This window comes from Pollachius pollachius (genome assembly GCF_949987615.1).
Source record: "Pollachius pollachius genome assembly, chromosome: 16".
Taxonomy (NCBI): domain Eukaryota; kingdom Metazoa; phylum Chordata; class Actinopteri; order Gadiformes; family Gadidae; genus Pollachius; species Pollachius pollachius.
The window spans coordinates 18146075-18163842 of record NC_136949.1 but is presented as its reverse complement, the minus strand read 5'-3'; the positions used below and the strand labels follow the sequence as shown (position 1 = coordinate 18163842).

General features: G+C 45.3%; 2 protein-coding genes across 3 annotated transcripts in view; one reads left to right on the top strand and one right to left on the bottom strand.

The window, feature by feature from the left end:
* Nucleotides 1-9369, top strand: part of snx3 (sorting nexin 3) — an 18318-nt gene extending 8949 nt beyond the window's left edge. The window contains exons 2-4 of the mRNA XM_079753311.1: nt 3822-3917; nt 4505-4629; nt 8720-9369. Coding sequence (XP_079609437.1) covers nt 3822-3917; nt 4505-4629; nt 8720-8825 — 327 coding nt within the window. The 3' untranslated portion in view covers nt 8826-9369. The remainder of the gene's footprint in view (nt 1-3821; nt 3918-4504; nt 4630-8719) is intronic.
* Nucleotides 9370-10849: 1480 nt separating this feature from the next.
* Nucleotides 10850-17394, bottom strand: nr2e1 (nuclear receptor subfamily 2, group E, member 1; the record flags this gene model as incomplete). 2 transcript variants are annotated; one of them, XM_079754216.1, is made up of 9 exons in its annotated part: nt 10850-11012; nt 12272-12377; nt 12499-12648; nt 12785-12881; nt 13129-13275; nt 13632-13867; nt 14118-14205; nt 14898-15043; nt 17337-17394. In XM_079754216.1, 9 exons carry the CDS (start codon nt 17392-17394, stop codon nt 10850-10852), a joined length of 1191 nt encoding a protein of 396 aa, XP_079610342.1. The 2 variants fall into 2 exon arrangements, with proteins under 2 accessions (XP_079610342.1, XP_079610343.1); XM_079754217.1 differs by having other exon boundaries at nt 17370-17394.
* Between the last annotated feature and the right edge of the window lie 374 nt (nt 17395-17768).

Here is a 17768-nt window from a genome sequence, read left to right as displayed (position 1 = left end):
TCGTTGACCAACTCTCTATTAAAAATAACATTGCGGCTTCAGCATATGGAAAGCCATTACAGCAAATAACGTCTTAAAAATGTTGCGGTAACGCAACCAAATTGTGCGTGATAACTCATTATCACACCTGCAAACTTGTCGCTTTTCGGCGACAATCGCCGTTTTCTTGGTCAATTGGGTAATTCACGTGAATCGCGTAGAACCAGAGTTTTTTTGGGGGGGGTGGGGGGGCGGAGAAGGCTGTCCTTCATATGAAACAGTATTGGATAATTCTTATATTTGACATTTCTCTGGGCCAATCGGAATCTCAGCACTTGCTTCAGAATCTTGAAGCACGACACAGCGCCAACTCAGCTCGCCGGATGAGACGCCTGGCTACCGCGCGAGTCTGATTGAAACTCTTATCGTAAATTTGAAGTAGGGGTGTAGGCCTACGGTATAAATGGTATAGAAAGTACACCAGGGTGAATTTGCGCTATGGTATGGATTTTGACGTTACGGTGTGACCGGTAGACAGTGTTGTGTGTAACGCGTAACAAAGTAAGTAACGCGTTAACTACTTTTTCATGTAAAAAGTAAAGTTACGCGCAACTACTGAAAATATGGTAACGAAACATAGCTCCTTTTTCAATTCGGCGCAACGTTACTTTTCCCAGGGACAGATTTGAAAGCGATACTGCCTTCTCAGGCAGTATGCTATTACGCAAGCACGCAGGAGCGCAGCAAGCGCTCATGCTTGCTTGTGAAATAGTCCCTTCACAAGCTCATTCCAATCCACACCGTACAAGACAGACGCTGGTAGAGTGAAGCTGTCTCTGCATATCAGACATTGCTTCCGCAGGCATTTTGAAAGCCAGTCCTTACGACAAAATGCCAGCGGTGGAACGAGCTAACAATCGCCGTCACTGTTTACCTTTGTAAGGACATGGTTCCCTTTTAAAAATGTCGATAGGGCTTTAAAGAGATGGTCAAAACACTCGATCCCAGGTACGCGTTACCTGCCCGCATACACTTCAGCCAAATTGGGATGCCAAAACTATACAGCAAGGTCCGCAAGCAAGTGGAGAAACAAATCCATACTATTAAACATTAGTGTTTTTCAGAGATGGAAGTAACTTCAGAAAAGATTTAAATTTTTGTTATGCAGTTTTGCTGCCTTACCAGTATTTTACCCCTTCAGAAGCATTTATATTGAAATTAGAAGATAAAATTAACATACCGTGATATAATACCGCTACCGTCTATCCCTCATATCATACGGTGATATACATTTTAGTCCATACCGTACAGTCCTAATTTGAAGGAACTATCTTATGTTAAATTCAAGGTAAGTCAAGCTTTTTGGAGCAAAATCAAAAACAGCAAAAACATTTGTTTGTTTGATTCAACTAACGTTAGCTACCGCTTTTTTGATGTGATATAATTTACAATAATATTGTATTTTTAGGACCGAGTCAACGCCTAGTACTGCACAAACGTAGACCTTGCATAAAGTTAGTAAATTCTAACAACATAGGGCTATTTAGATAAATAATCTGGCAAGGGTGTTGTCCTAGGCTAATACACCAACAGCAATCTTCTGTATAATAAAGGGCTACATTTTGCATCCAAGTCTGTCATTTGAAGTCTTCCCATTGTATTGTGTGCTGCAACCTCCGTAATGAATATTCACACTAAATCCCGCCCAGGGTAGCTCAGAATTCGAGTAGCCGTATATCTCGAAACACCGATCACACCCCCCCCCCCCCCCAGAGTCTAGAGTTGCAAGAGTCTACCCGGTGGTGCTAGAGTCTACCCGGGAGTGCTAGAGTCTACCCGGGGGTGCTAGGGTCTACCCGGGAGTGCTAGAGTCTACCCGGGAGTGCTAGAATCTACCCGGGGGTGCTAGGGTCTACCCGGGGGTGCTAGAGTCTACCCGGGGGTGCTAGGGTCTACCCGGGAGTGCTAGAGTCTACCCGGGAGTGCTAGAGTCTACCCGGGGGTGCTAGAGTCTACCCGGGGGTGCTAGAGTCTACCCGGGAGTGCTAGAGTATACCCGGGGGTGCTAGAGTCTACCCGGTGTTGTTACGGTCAACCTGATTTCAAATCTACCAGGGGCAGAAAAAGGGTTCTCTTTTCACGTTTTACCCCAGTATAAAGAGTTTCTAATATCAGTTTAATTATTTTCAAGTGGTCCAACTGTAAAGATCACCTTTTCCAAACCCAATGGCAAATTTTTTTTTTATTTTCCCTTTGCCTTGTTAGCACTTAAAATTCAATGTCAAAATGGCACCGGGATCTTGAAAGCCACCAAGGCCTTTAGTGTACACAAGGGGTTGACGCCATTGGGGGGAGAGGCGGGGCGGGGCGGGGCGGGGCAGGGGGGGGGGAGATATGTGTTTCGAGGAGTCTCAAGGGCAAAAGGAAAACCTGACTTATTATCAGAAATGAAGAGCAGAGGATGGCCGAGGAAGGCGGAGACGACCACTTCTGCCTCCTTCCTCCGTACTACACCTCAAATGAGTTCTCCGCCCCGGACCAGATGGATCTCCCGGCCCCCCCCCGCCCCCTCCCCCCCCCTTTTTCATTGTTTATTTGTTTTGTTATCCCCTTCATCCATTTACTCAGCCCATTGGTTAACTTAGTTTTTTCCCCTTTAAATTTTACCACACCCAGTCAACCGCACGGGGAGGGCGGCGGCGGCGGCGATCGATCGCACCCCCCCACCCACCCTGCAAGCATGTATGCCATTGCCCACACGCTCAATTGCATTGGTCCCGTCCTTCCTCTCATGAATTCTGACCTTCGGTGATTGTGGGCGGCCGATAACCCCCACCCACCCACCTTACCGCTCTCTTTATCCGTCTCTCTTATGCGCTCTGTCTCCTCATCTGCACATTGTTGTGCTGGATGGCTGGCTGGGTGCCGCCAGGACCAGTGAAGAGGCACACACACACACACACACACACACACACACACACACACACACACACACACACACACACACACACACACACACACACACACACACACACACACACACACACACACACACACACACTCACTCTTCCGCCCTTGGTCATGGATGTACACACACGCACACAAAAGTCTTAAGTGTATTAGACCTTGGTGAGCAAATTGCAGAACTTTTTTCAACCGGAGGCCTATTTCAATTTTTTTCCTTTTCAATTTGGTTCTGTCTGTATGGCGCTTTGTTGTCCCCCCCCCCGCCCCCTGCTCTTCTCTTTTACCCAGAAAGTCAGTTGGTAACACAAGGCTAAGCCCAAACCAACTACAAAAGTAAACATTTCCCTCGCTCCACTGCCTCGAACTAGCACAAAATGCCCACCAATGCCTGCCTACAGCACCATTCTTCTTTTGGTTATGTTTTAATGATGGGTGACATTGGTGGCTAGAAGGAGCGCTAAGCAAATGGGTTTCTGAAGTGGATGGAATTCTCTCTTTTCTCTCTGAAGAATATTTCATTAGAGCAACGGAGGAAAAAATAAGAAATCACAGCAAATGGAACAAACAACTCTTGAGACTGAAGTTACCGCAATCGTAATGGACCACAGAGAAACTGTAATGCAGACCGCTTTGAATTTACAGATATGGTGTTGGTGTTGCTTGTCCAGAATAGATTTTTTTCTATAATGTGACTTAGGGCAAGATTACATACATTTTTTTATTGTTATACAAATCAAAAGTTGTACCAGCATATTCTATTAACAGTCTTGCACTTGTTAGCATGTTTTCAAATGCGTGTTTGTGTGTGTGTGCGTGCGTGTGTGTGCGTGTGTGTGCGTGTGTGTGTGTGTGTGTCTGCGCGTGCATTTCCTCAGACCAACCTGCCCATCTTCAAGCTGAAGGAGTCTCGGGTGCGCCGACGTTACAGTGACTTTGAGTGGCTCCGAGCAGAGCTGGAGAGGGAGAGCAAGGTGAGCGCGCCAAGGCCCCTGCCAAGCCCGCCGCCTGCAGACACGCTGGTCCACAGCCTAATGTATAGTAACCTCGCCTAGTGCCTCAGTGAGGGGGTAGCAGCCTACCATGCCAACGCTGTGGATGATATTACTTTGCTGAGCTATATCATCCACATCTGCGCTGTCCATGGATATAATTATCAATATTATGTATCAGAGTTTTCATGAATAGAGGACCTGATTTTAGAAAATGGTCAAGTGTTTTTTATTTTAGCCCTGGGCTATCATTGTGAGGTCCTCAACACATGGGTCCACAATGAGCCATATTTAAAGGACCTCTACGTATCAGTGAAAACACATCGCCCACATCTCCACGCAGTCTCCAAGAGTGGACAGATTTTCATAAGGTCCAACTGCTGAATGTATATATCAAAGGAAAAGGCAGTGCGGTCAATGCCTCCATTAACAATGCATTGTAATGTGTTGTTTCGTAGGAATATATCAAATATCTAAATTTGGGCTGGCAAGGTTTTATCAATGTGAAAAGCTGTATTCCCATGGTGCTCCACCTCTGAAGATGTTTTGTTCGTCCCTGGTGGCCTCAGGTGGTGGTGCCGCCGCTGCCCGGGAAGGCCCTGGCCCGACAGCTGCCCTTCCGGGCGGACGACGGGATATTTGATGACTCTTTCATCGAGGAGAGGAGACAGGGTCTCGAGCAATTCCTCAACAAGTAAGGTCTCCCTCTGCTACCCCTGTCAATTCGCCTCCTTTCTCCCGGGTTTAGGATCTCCGTGGAGTCAAAAAAAAGAAGTATGAATTTTGATGTATAAAATATGTGAAAAAATCACAAGGACGTCAGATGGGAAATAAATGTAAACGTTGTAGTTTGAACACGCTATCACCAAAGTAGACCTTATTTTCACGTCTGTGGAAACATTTTCAGTGATGTGAAACACTGCTGTGGTTTGGAACCGGCCTTCACTAGTGAATACTGGTCTACTCCATGGTGTCAAATCAGAGCCATCATTACTATGATGACACCTCTGTTGGGCCAAGGAGGTAAAATAGGATGAAAATAATCTATGCAAGAATCTCTAGACAGGATTAATGGTTGCTGATTGGTGATCTTTTTCAACAGGTGTTTCATTCAAGGATATGTTACTCTTTCCTGTGTCTGTAAATGTTTTTGCATGTGTGTCAATTTATATGCATCTATGGCTTCCACCTCCTTGGATCTTTTGACTTTTTACTTCTTTCCAGTTTGGCACGTCTATCCCTTGAACATCGAAAAAAGTAAAGCAAGTTAAAGCAAGTTAAATGGGACAGAATCCAAAAGAGATCATTATATACCTATAATTATAATACCTACCCAGATTTTACCTCCTGAAGACGACGCCTTTTGTCTGTCGGTTAGATGCTCAACTTTTTGTTTTTTTGTTTTACTTTTTCTTTTTGCGATGTTAACTAACTGAACCCTGTGGAACGAGGCCAAGTCTTGCACCCACTCTCCTCCTTAATTCTCCTTCGTAATTACCTTGTAGAAGACGAGAACCACCTAAGGGGACACAAGTGTGCCCCCCTCCCCCCACCTCCTCCTTCCCAACCACCATCCCCCCCCACCAACCCATCGTATTTTTTTCTTTCCCACATTTGTTTTATTGTTGATGTGTAATTTATGATAATTGCGGCTCAAATTGCAGCGCGTTGTTTCTTAAGGGATGGTGTGTGCACCCCAGCTTATTTTTTGATCCAGCGCCTCCCCGTTTCCTGCTGCCAAACAATAAAAGTTACAGTGGGATTGTAATTATTTGCTTTGATTGCAGACTTGGCCATCATCTTTGTTTCATGTGCAAATGCATCTGTGTTACCTGCTCACATAATAGGTGTGCAAAGACAGTGGAAGGAAAATTATAATCCATAGTTCTGCAATTTTAGTGTTTTTTTTGTTCTGTTTAATTATTTAAAAGATGCTGAGAATGTGTTTGGTAATTACCATTATTTTTTTCTCCATCCACTCTTAGTTTCTGTAAAGGCAAAACACTCCTGTTGATCATAGCATTGTTGAGGCTTAATAGCAACTGAGTCGGCTTGCCAGCCTTGTTTTAATGTGTGATTGAGAGCATTGTGATGGGGGGGGGGGGGGTCTTTTTGAAATGGTAAATATAATTATTACTCCAAAACAAGTTTGTGGAAGTGGGGAAACTGTCAGCTGTATTCAGATCAGTGCAGAGTGGCTTTATTTCAAGATGAGACATTTTTGCATTTATGTATTCATTTTTGTCTTGGGATGAGGTAGGTGTGTGTGTGTGTGCGTGTGGGGGGCGGGGTCAGTTTTTTTTGCCCTGTCGATGGTTGGCCTCTTTCCATGTCTGAAATATTTCCAATTAAAGTTCATCTCTGTGTGCGTCACCTGGGGTCACTGTTATCAGAGTGTTGTTCTGAAAATGTAATATTAGTATTTTCTAATGGGGCTCAGGTGGCCTCTCTTCATCCTCTAAAGGGCAATCTTAAATGGCGGGGGGGTAGCTGGTGGTAAAAGGTGCTTTGAAAAGTGCGTGCCCTTGGCTTAACCAACATAGTGTTCACATGTAGAGCATGTTAACGGGCATATTAAAAATAAACGCACAAACGCAACATCGTCAAACCCAAGAGGGCAAAGGACATTGTGGCCACCCTGTACCACAACTTACATCAACAACGTCCCTGCATTCATGTCTGCAAGAATCCTTCTGTGTGGATCTAATGCAGTCCTCTGAAGCAGCAGAACTCGATGGTGACTGCACCCCTGCCTGGGATGCTTTAAACAGCCTCATTACCTTTTGTTTGTAAAAAGTGGGTCCATGACCACTTAAATTGCAAACACTTGCTTGCCTTTTGCTTTTGGTGGCGCAATTATGTCGCTAGAGGATCAAATGCTTACTGGTAGTATTTTAATAAAGAAATGCGTTGCAACAGAAGAATCATACAGTGCTATCAGTATTAAATAATGATATGGTGCATGGGAGAAATAACAATTGGTTTATATTATAACTCTTTTTTTTTTCTCTTAAACCATTTGTGTATCTTCCATGTCTCCAATAGGTTTGTTAGCCTTACAGTCAATGTTTTTTATGCAAGAAAGGAGCCATCTTTAATTCCATTTATGAATGATGCCATCCATAGCAGAACTATTACTGTAATATCTATAGTGGATTGACATCTCAAAATCGATGTGAATGAAGTGCACATCAATATTTTCAATGTTGAAAACTAGGATGAGATCAGGAGCATTTATGACGCATGTAGTGTTCTCCGAGAGGAAGTGGTTCAAACCTCTTTGAAACGCATGACAACAACGTATGTATGAACGTAGTGAGCTAGAGGTTCTGTAGTGGGAACACCAATGTGGAGTTTGTAGTGAGCATGCTTTAATTATGTTTGGAGTTTCATCTATCTTCATAGTCATTTTTTATATATTTCTTGTATTTACAGTACACCGTGTGTGTGTGCATGCCATGTGTCTATTTGAGTCTGGGGGCCCTATTTTAACAGTCTGAAACGCAAGTGAGAAGCGCCAAGCGCAAGTAGCTTTGTGGGCGGTTGCTATTTGCTATTTTACCGGCACTAAAATGACTCTTGAACCCGGCGCAAATCTTAAAAGGGTTGGTCTGAAGTAGCCTAATTACCCGTAGGTGTGGTTTGGGCGTAACATGCAATAGACCAATGAGAGTCCAAGCTCCCATCCCCTTTAAGAGCCATGAGCACATTTGAATCTGACGAGTTGATATTTTGACAGCGCGTCTGCAGTCTCCGATGTGACTTCAAATGGCTGAGTTTATGGCCAAATAATATGGCCTAATTCAAACATGGAATAATGTTTTCTTCCACAACTTCAGAAATACTGAGTCCTCAAATAAATTTCGGCAAAGAAAACTTAACACACATATGATATGCGGTAACTGTGGTTCTATTTAATGATATACACAATACATTATAAACATTGTTTCTTATCAGTATTGTATGCATTATCGTTATCGACTTGTGTTCCTAATATGCATGTGTCCCCCCGTTAATATACATTGCCATGGACTGTGTTATGCGTTATGTGTTTAGTTTGCGTGTGTTTAAACAGATGGACGCACACACGCGCGCCCGCATTCATTAATTCTTTTACACATACACACACGTGCGCCCACATTAATTTATTCTTTTTAACACTCACTCGCGGTAAAACAACGTTTTCTCACGATCAAATACTCATCAATCCTTAAAGTTATGGGCATGTACACGATGTCTGTCAAGAAAATATGTGTTTGCTGTACGGTGTTTGCAGATGCATTGATTTAAAAGTACAACTTATTACCGCTGTATCAGCTGTTCTTTCCCAAATAATTTACCAAGAATGTGTGGCTAGGTAGATGAGAGAAGCAAAGTGTATGCGCGAGGTGAACAAGCAACATTATGCATGCGCCCTTAAAATAGCATCTGAACAACACGCCCCTTACTTTAAATCAGGTATTTCCTGGTTTGTGGCGCAAGTGATTTCTGAAACTGCAAAATAGCACCAGGGAACGTTTGCGCCAGAACATGCCTCCTCCTTTCGCCAAACCGCCCCTTGGGGCGCAAGATCATTCCCTAATTTCCCGACGTGTGGCGCAGGAGGGAAAAGAACGCTCTGCGCCAGTTGCAAACTAGCAACGACACATGCGCCAGTGAGAAAGTCAATTGCGCCGGATGCAAGATAGGGCCCTGGGTGTATTAGTGTGATGCAGTCCCGAGTGGGTCTGTATTGAAACGCTGCTGTCAGTTGTTTATTTGTTTTGTGTGTGTGTCTGTTTCAGAGTGGCCGGTCATCCCCTGGCCCAGAACGAACGTTGCCTGCACATGTTTCTACAGGATGAATCTGTGGACAAGAACTACACCCCGTCCAAGATCCGACCCGCCTAGGAGTGCCCCGCCATGCCTGGACGTGGCCCCGGGCGTGCACGACAACCCCAAACCAAACGCTCTCGCACCAGACCACACCTCCTTGACCACAAACATTTCAACCCCCACCCCTCCTCTGTCACCTCCTCCCTGTTCGACTCTTAGACATCCCAAACGTTGTGCTCGTCTGTCCCACTTTGTAACCCCACTCGTTCGTAAAAAAAGATGTCTGACAAATTATGCCTGCTAGGTGAAAATGAGAAAACAGTTGTTGATGTTGTTGTTGTTGTTGTTTCTCCCGCTGAAATCTATTTATCAGTATGGTGCGTCCTTCATTGTTTTAATTTTTCGTTTCCATGGCGACAACACAAAGGTCATCATCTCTTATTACAGAAGTACACACACACTATTTTGATGGGCCACGCACCACAGCCACGCATTACCAGGCGTGGCTCAGTTACTGATCTATTAGTGTCTAAACCAGCACCTTCCCTGTTTCATGTAGTGGTTTTCTAGCGAGTGAAGAGTAATATACTTGGGGGTTGGGGGGGAGGGGGGTGGGAGTGGGACCTGCAGTATTTCTACGGGCTATATGCATTTTGAGATTTGTATACTGCTGTGCCATTTTCTTTATTTTGAAAGTTTTTAAATAAACCGGTCAAATCCACTGATGCACAAGCACAATTGTTGGAATTTCTTCATGATACATGCAGCAGACACCAGAATGGTAAAATACAATGGAAAAATTAGGAATTTTCCATAGAAAATGGTGTATGGACAAATGCTGCTCCTTTTAAATGCAAGATAAAAACGGGGTACAGCAAACATTTAAAAATGATTACTTAGTAATGTGTCTTCAGGAAATGTCGGAACCCAAACAATTCTGGGCCTTTGGTTGTAATTGAATTTAGTCATTTGCAGCTTTTGTATTCAACCTTAGAATAATCCTCTATAAGTAACAACACATCCTCGTTTTTATCAGGGCCAACAACAGTTTGTGTGTAATAGTTTCGTGGTTAAGAAAAAAAAGTTTATATGCTTTAAAATTACTTTTGGCTGTTATAAAAATGTATAAAATCCCTTAACATATATGCATTTTATTCTAGTATTTCATTACAACTTGCAAATAGTTTTTACAACAAAATAAAAACATTACCAACCACAACATTTTCCAAGTGCTGATTTTTATACAAACATATAAACATATATATATATATGTATATTTATTTATATATATATATGTATATATATATATAGGCTATAACCTGTGTTAGTGTCTAACTTCAAAAAGTCGACCTAAACATTTTAATAGGGCTCCTCGGATTGAACATAACCAACACAATTCGTGACAACACTAAACACTGATAAATTCCGATGCAATGTTATATTTTGTAGTCAAGGTAAAGATGCAGGTATTTTTCTACTCGTTCTAGAAGTTTTCTCGTGTCCATGAGGGCCTGCGCGGCGGTCCGCAGCGCGTTTGGTTTCAGCACTGGGTCAAAGGGAGAGCGCCTCGTCCCCTCTGCACGGTCGGCGATGCATGCGTCCTCCGTTTTTGGTTTTCCTCCATTCAGATTTGACATAGCAATATGTGATTGAAAGGGCATTGGTCAACCAGCTCATTGGTCTTACAGACACTCGAAAATGATTTAAAGTTTCATTGTCAAACCATCTTTTTCTTTTTTTTTCTGCAGCAGAAGCTCATCCCAGAGAGTCATTAGGCCAAGCCCACATTTAGCCTTTGTTTCTCCTCAGTGGTGAAGACTTATTCTCCTGAAGGGCAAATGTATGGTGAAAGTTACAGGCTATCCTTCGCAACATTTAACAGGCTACTTGGTAAAATCAGGCTGTTTAACAGTCTTTTTCTCCTCAATAAAACCCAAATTAACCTTTCTATCGTCTTTCCATCATCAACCAATCAAACCATTTGTGCTCCTCAAACATCCGCCCATGCGGACGCCCGCTCCGGCTCGCAGTCATGTTCCAATATTGTTCTGCCGCTTGACAATTGTTGAAGAAGAAACTGATAAAATAAAATCTAGAAATCATATATCGCTCGACTTGTACATGTCGGAGAGCAGCCTCGTGATGGGCACGTTGCCGATGGTCTTCTTGAAGAACACCTCCTCTATGGTGGAGGAGCTGACGGAGCGCAGAGCGGGCAGCAGCAGCAGGAGCTTCCCGAAGCGGCAGGGCTGAGTGGGGTACCTGCGTCACAACGTGGGATTAACATGTTAATAGTATCAACATGTTTCATGTTCCAAAAGGGTAATAAGACCAGGCTGTAATTATTAGTACAATAGATTTGGCCAATCTTGTTCTAGAGGCCCTGCTCCGTTATAGGGGCCCTGCTCCGTTCTAGAGGCCCTGCTCCGTTCTAGAGGCCCTGCTCCGTTTTTGGGGCCCTATTCCGTCCTAGAGGCCCTGCTTTGTCCTAGAGGCCCTGCTCCGTTCTAGGGACCCTGCTCCGTTCTAGGGGCCCTGCTCCGTTCTAGAGGTCCTGCTCCGTTCTAGAGGCCCGGCTCCGTTCTAGAGGCCCTGCTCTGTTCTAGGGGCCCTGCTCCGTCCTAGAGGCCCTGCTCCGTTCTAGAGGCCCTGCTCCGTTCTAGGGGCCTTGCTCCGTTCTAGAGGCCCTGCTCCGTTCTAGAGGCCCGGCTCCGTTCTAGAGGCCCTGCTCTGTTCTAGGGGCCCTGCTCCGTTCTAGAGGCCCGGCTCCGTTCTAGAGGCCCTGCTCTGTTCCAGGGGCCCTGCTCCGTCCTAGAGGCCCTGCTCCGTTCTAGAGGCCCTGCTCCGTTCTAGGGGCCTTGCTCCGTTCTAGAGGCCCTGCTCCGTTCTAGAGGCCCGGCTCCGTTCTAGAGGCCCTGCTCTGTTCTAGGGGCCCTGCTCCGTCCTAGAGGCCCTGCTCCGTCCTCGAGGCCCTGCTCCGTTCTAGGGGCCTTGCTCCGTTCTAGAGGCCCTGCTCCGTCCTAGAAGCCCTGCTCCGTTCTAGAGGCCCTGCTCCGTTCTAGAGGCCCTGCTCCGTTCTAGGGACCCTGCTCCGTTCTAGGGGCCCTGCTCCGTTCTAGAGGACCTGCTCCGTTCTAGAGGCCATGCCCTGTTCTAGAGGCTTGTTCTAGAAGCCATGCCCCGTGGCTCCGTTCTAGAAGCCCTGCTCCCTTCTAGAGATTCCATTCTAGAGGTCATGCCCATTCTAGAGCCCATGCCCCATTTTAGAGGCCCTGCTCCGTTCTAGGGGTCCTGCTCCGTTCTAGGAGTCCTGCTCCGTTCTAGAGGCCCTGCTCCATTCTAGAGGCCACGCCCCGTTCTAGAGGCTCCGCCCCGTTCCAGAAGCCATGCTCAGACCGTACAAATGCAAAATGCATTCATTGCGCAACCACCATTCCAAAAACTTCAAAGCAACACTTAAAAAAAAAAAGAAGAATTGGACTTGATTGTTGCCGACCGTACGGGTGGTCCTGGTGTCTTACCTGGTATGGATGTAGCTGTTGAGCGTGAGCTGCGCCTCGTCTTGGAGGGCAGCGATGGCACTGGCATTGTGGAAACTCCTTAACTCCGTGCTGCCGTTAGTGGGAACTAAAGTCGTCCAAAGAGGATCGTTTTAGTACTCTCATCATAATCATCGATGCATATATCGTACATACTGAAGGGCAACTTTTTACGTCATTTCCCAGTGCACATACACTGGGAGACTCACCAGCTTTAAAAGTCACGATGCACTTCAGACAGGCGAACTCGGTGGCGTCGAGGCGCATCTGGCGGAACCGCGTCACGACCTCCTGCAGAGCTTGGATCTCCGCAATGATCTTGTTCAGCCGCTGAGACTCTGTGTTGTCCGGGTTCATTCCTGTTATAGGGAAGAACATTCGTGGTATGAGAGTGGCCCTACACCTTTGGAGTAGATATTTAATTCAATTCAATTTCTCGGAAGAAGCCGAGAAGGCCCGAACCCGTGCTGTGAAGTGATGTCTTTATATGCGTACCAGACACCGCCAGCAGCGTGTTGGAGTCCACGGGGATGGCCCACTGCGCGATGCCCAGGACGAAGAGCTCCCTCCAGGCGTCCTCCAGCAGGATCAGCTGTTCATGAAATAATATATTATTTGTTTAATGTTAACCTCTAGGTACTGTGCCTAACACCTGGTTTTTATAATCAGAGGTTGGGACGGGGGGAGAGGTAAAGGTTTGAATTGTGTCAAATTTGAACTGCCACTGTTGTTAATTTTGTTTTGTTTTTCGCTATTATTTTATCACCACATACTTTACTGTTCTACAAAACAATGTGGTATATATATAAGAAGTGGTTCCTCTCGGCGGGGTGCAGTACCTGGTCGGACAGCGGCAGCGTGGAGAAGGCGGGGACGCTCTTGGCCCACTTAATGCTCATGAACAGGAGGCGCGCCGCCGACTCGCACACGGACTCCGTGGCTACCTCGTAGAGGTAGAGGGGCGCGCCGCTGACCTCGTGGGGATACTGGGGATCAAACGTTCTTGAATTAAATTAAATTAAACGTTGACATGGAATAATGTGTCACCATTATCGTCTTTATGCAGGCCCAGCACGCCTCTGCTTAGAACGCAAATAAGCAAATTAAAACGCTTGCGGAGCACAAAACATTTAGATTGAATTGGGTTGAAATAAGTTTATAAATGCAGAGCACCTAAAAGGTCAAACGAAGGTCATAAGAAGTTTTTTTTAATAGGGGTTAAAATAACCGTCATTATTGAACCAAAATCTAAATTATATGTCTAAATCGAAACTATGTGTCAGTGTCCGCATCACGGGCCGCTGGTTCCCCCTGGAGGAGGTCGGGTGAGAGGGGGCTCTACCTTAGGGGTCGGTTGTGCCAGCCCGACGATGGCCTGCCGCTCGGGCGTCGAGGCCACGGTGCTCATCTCCAAATTATGAGGCTCCAGCTGCGTGACGGTGGTGAAGAACGGCGGTCCCGGCATGGAGGAGGCAGTGAAATGGGTCGAGGACCCGTTTACCTCTTTATGGCCCCGGAAGTATAGGGCCACCTGTTTGCGGATGGTGGAGGTCCGGGGGCCCCTCTCGTGCTGAACGGCTAAAAAAATGCATGCGAGGAAATCTTATTAAAAGACGGCACATCGGCTAAGAATGTATGCATTGATTATCTTCAGTGTGTGTTTGTGTGTGTGAGTGTGTATGTGTGTGTGTGTGTGTGTGTGTGTGTGTGTGTGTGGGCGTGCGTGCGTGCGTGCGTGTGTGTGTGTGAGTGTGTGTGTAATACATGCTGTCGTTACACTGACCAATGACCCCCCCCCCCGCCCCCGCTCACCCACCGTCCCACTCACCGTCTTTATTCATGTTCACTTCCAGACACTTTTTCAAGCGGCACGCTCGACATTGGTTTCTGTGCGTCTTGTCAACCGGACATCCTCCCTAGAGACAGAGAGACGTATACAGAGAGAGACAGAGAGAGGGAGAGAGAGAGAGAGAGAGAGAAAGAGAGAGAGAGAGAGAGAGAGAGAGAGAGAGAGAGAGAGAGAGAGAGAGAGAGAAAGAGAGACAGACAGACAGACAGACAGACAGACAGACAGACAGACAGAATGTCAGAGCTTCGAGTATAATTCTCGCACCGCACGGAGGCAACAGCTCCTTGCCATTATCCTCCCGGGACGCCTGTCTCAGGTGAAGGATCATGTTATTACCGCGACCATCCATACCCCCCCCCCCCCTCTCCCCCCCCGCTGTTGCAGAGCTGCTCGGCTGTGGGGATAAGCAGCCTAACCCGCCCACCGCTGTCTTAAACCAGCGCCTTAGTGTCATTACATTAGATAGGATTACACCTGGTGTATTAAAGAAGGACCCTGTTTAGCCCTTAAGTTAATGCCCCGCGGATAACACAATTAGGGGGCTAGAGAGTAACAAAAAAAAAAGAAAGACTAAATGGACGGAATTTTACAATATACATATGTATATATATATATATATATATATATATATATATATATATATATATATATATATATATATATATATATATATATATATATATATATATATATATATATATATAGCCTACGGATATACGGATGTAGGGGATGTATGGAGGTGTCTAAACAGGTGTTTACCTGAGAGCCAGATTTACAGACGTAGGTCCGGTTCCTCCGGATGCTCCTCTTGAAGAAGCCCGAGCAGCCGTCGCAGGCGTACACCCCGTAGTGCTTCCCCGAGCTGCGGTCCCCGCACACTTTGCAGGGGATGTCCAGGATGCGACCTGAAAGAGACGCACCGATTTAGCGCTGCAGTTGATTGGACTTCACAATGAATGGTTCATCATTGCCTTTTTATGGACAATATATTGTCGAAATGAGTCACAGGGGCCTTGCATGGCGTATGCAGGGCGTATATAGCGTCTATAGCGTTTATAGCCACTCGTTGTTTATGACGAGGCCTTCATTTCAAATATAAGCGAAAATGTAAGTGAAACGCATTTTTATCACCGTTATTAAATTCGTATTTTTGCGCTAAACACACCACCCACCCACACACCCACCCACCCACCCACCCACCCACACACACACACACACACACACACACACACACACACACACACACACACACACACACACACACACACATAAACAGACAAGACAGGCCAGCTCCTCGCGCCTGCACAGGTCTCCCTCCCATGGGAATTCATAGCGCGGTTGGGTGGGGAGCGTCATATCTGGGTTCTTTAAAACAATGTGCGCGGGCCGACAATGGACACATTAGGGAAAGTGTTAACTTAATGATTTTGCCCATTGAACCTCCTCTGACTGCCGCAATCTCGACAAGCTGCCAACACCCCTTCATAATGGAGCTCGACAGCTGCTTTATTCCGCAGGTCTATAGGCCCGAGGATTAGGGAGTGACACGGCGCCGAGAATAATGCGCAACCGACTCGTTTCACCAACTCTAATGAAGTGTATGTCAATTGATCTCAGAGTAGATCAAAATTGAGATTTGTTTTTCAAATATATATCAAATAACTGGACAATATTTGTATGCATGTGAGGGAATCTTATTTACCGGGGAGGGTAAGTGGTCCATGTAATTACAGTGAGGTTTGGCCACCTGCTCATTGAGGCACCAGTGACCCGTCAAAAAGGATAGCATGGGAATTCGGAGGCCGGCCGCCGAGAGCCACAATGGGGACACAGCCCACGTCGAGGCGTACCTCTGTGTTCAGCTCGAAGGGTGACACATTGGTAAGATAGTGTGATGAAGCTAAATATATAAATACTTATATGACAGTAGTTAGATTTGAGAATAGTTTGCGACTTTATAATAGTTATTTGTAATATGTCTTCTCAGGTAGGCTATTTGTTTGGATCTATTTGAGTTCATATTCTTAACAAAAATAAAAAGGCTATGAGTCAAATAAATAAATAAATATTTAATGATACGCAATTTGTTACTAATTGGTTAATTTGTTTAGGTCTGTCTGCCTATTTGATTGTAAAACAGACAAGTTATAGTTTAAAACCATCAACTTTGTGGAAAGTTAACTGAACCGCCAAAATGACGCACACATTTTTTGTAAAAAGATATGTAAGTATTTAAGTCTCTCCTGTGGGGTCCACTTTGTTAGTATTGTGTAGGCCTAATCGCTTGGGGATATAGTTTTCTCCTCGTAGGCAGTTTAGCGGAGCTCTGTTTAAGACGAGGCCCACTGGGCCTGTTGGGTCCAAGTCCAATCATTATAGAGCTTGTGATACTTATGCGGACCCCATCTGGCCTTTTGTCAATTAAACCATTTGCCTGGCCAATAGGTATCGAGAAGGAAAGCTATTCATAATAAAATCAGTTGATCTAATAAATACAAGTATTTCACATGAATTTCTTTTAGTGACACGTACTCGTAGGGATTAAATATGTAGCTCCATTAAATGGCATACGTTTTAAATCCTTAGCAACTCAGTTTCATTTTTTTTTTAAATAATCTAGGTACTAATTATAAGCATTACAACACATGATATTGTTGTTCTACAGTATTTATTTAAAATGCATGCAAAAAAAAACAACGAGCACACAGAGCACTAGGAGTCACATATGTCCTCTTAGGCCCGCAGAGGCCTGTACCTTCTGACCTTTAGGCCCGCAGTCCTGGGGGGTTAGGAACACAAAATCCCTCCAGGTCCTGGTGTCATCAGTGTATGATGCTAAGTTTCTAGTATTTATGATGTGACGTTTGAGGGCAAAGTCCATTATGAATTGTAACTGGTGCCTCTTGTTGATAAATCAATCCAACTAATAGTAATCTTCTCATTTAAAAGCGGACACTGTCGATTTTTTTTCTATTGCGTTATGACTCTATAAATGAGCCGGTTGATTTACTGCTACTTCCACTGAAACAAAGACTACATGCAAGCGGAAAATTGTTATTTGATGACAAAATATAAGGTTTATTTCTATTTCATGGCACAATAGTCTCCGTAAGATATTTTTTCTAGTTATTATTAACGATGCGAGCATAACACGTTTGACCGGTAATGTTGTTAGAAATAGAGAAAGCGCCCACTTACTAGATTTGACATTCAAAATATCCAAACAGCCACTTGTTGAGTTTGCAGGTTTGCTCATCGTGATTCTCTTCTTGTGGATTAATGTTGATGCTGAAAACCCTATATATTCGTTTTACAACAAGGTCATGGAAACACCGAGAAGTCTTTTGAGTTGTTCCGCCCGCCTGGAGTCGCACTGAGTCCTGGGAGCCCGCGGCTAAAGCATCGGTCCCTGAGCTGGAGCAGAACGAAACGGTTCAACCAGACATGTTGTTCTGCCCTTCCTTCAGTGCATGTGATCCAGGGTCACAGGAGGTCCTGAGCGGGTAAGAGAGCGACGGATCACTTCAGCTGGGACACCGAACTGTTCACAGGACCGACGTCGAAGACCAGCGCCGCGCTCTGGTCCGGGTGGGGGGCGTTCTGGTCCGGGTAGGGGGGAGCGGAGCGACT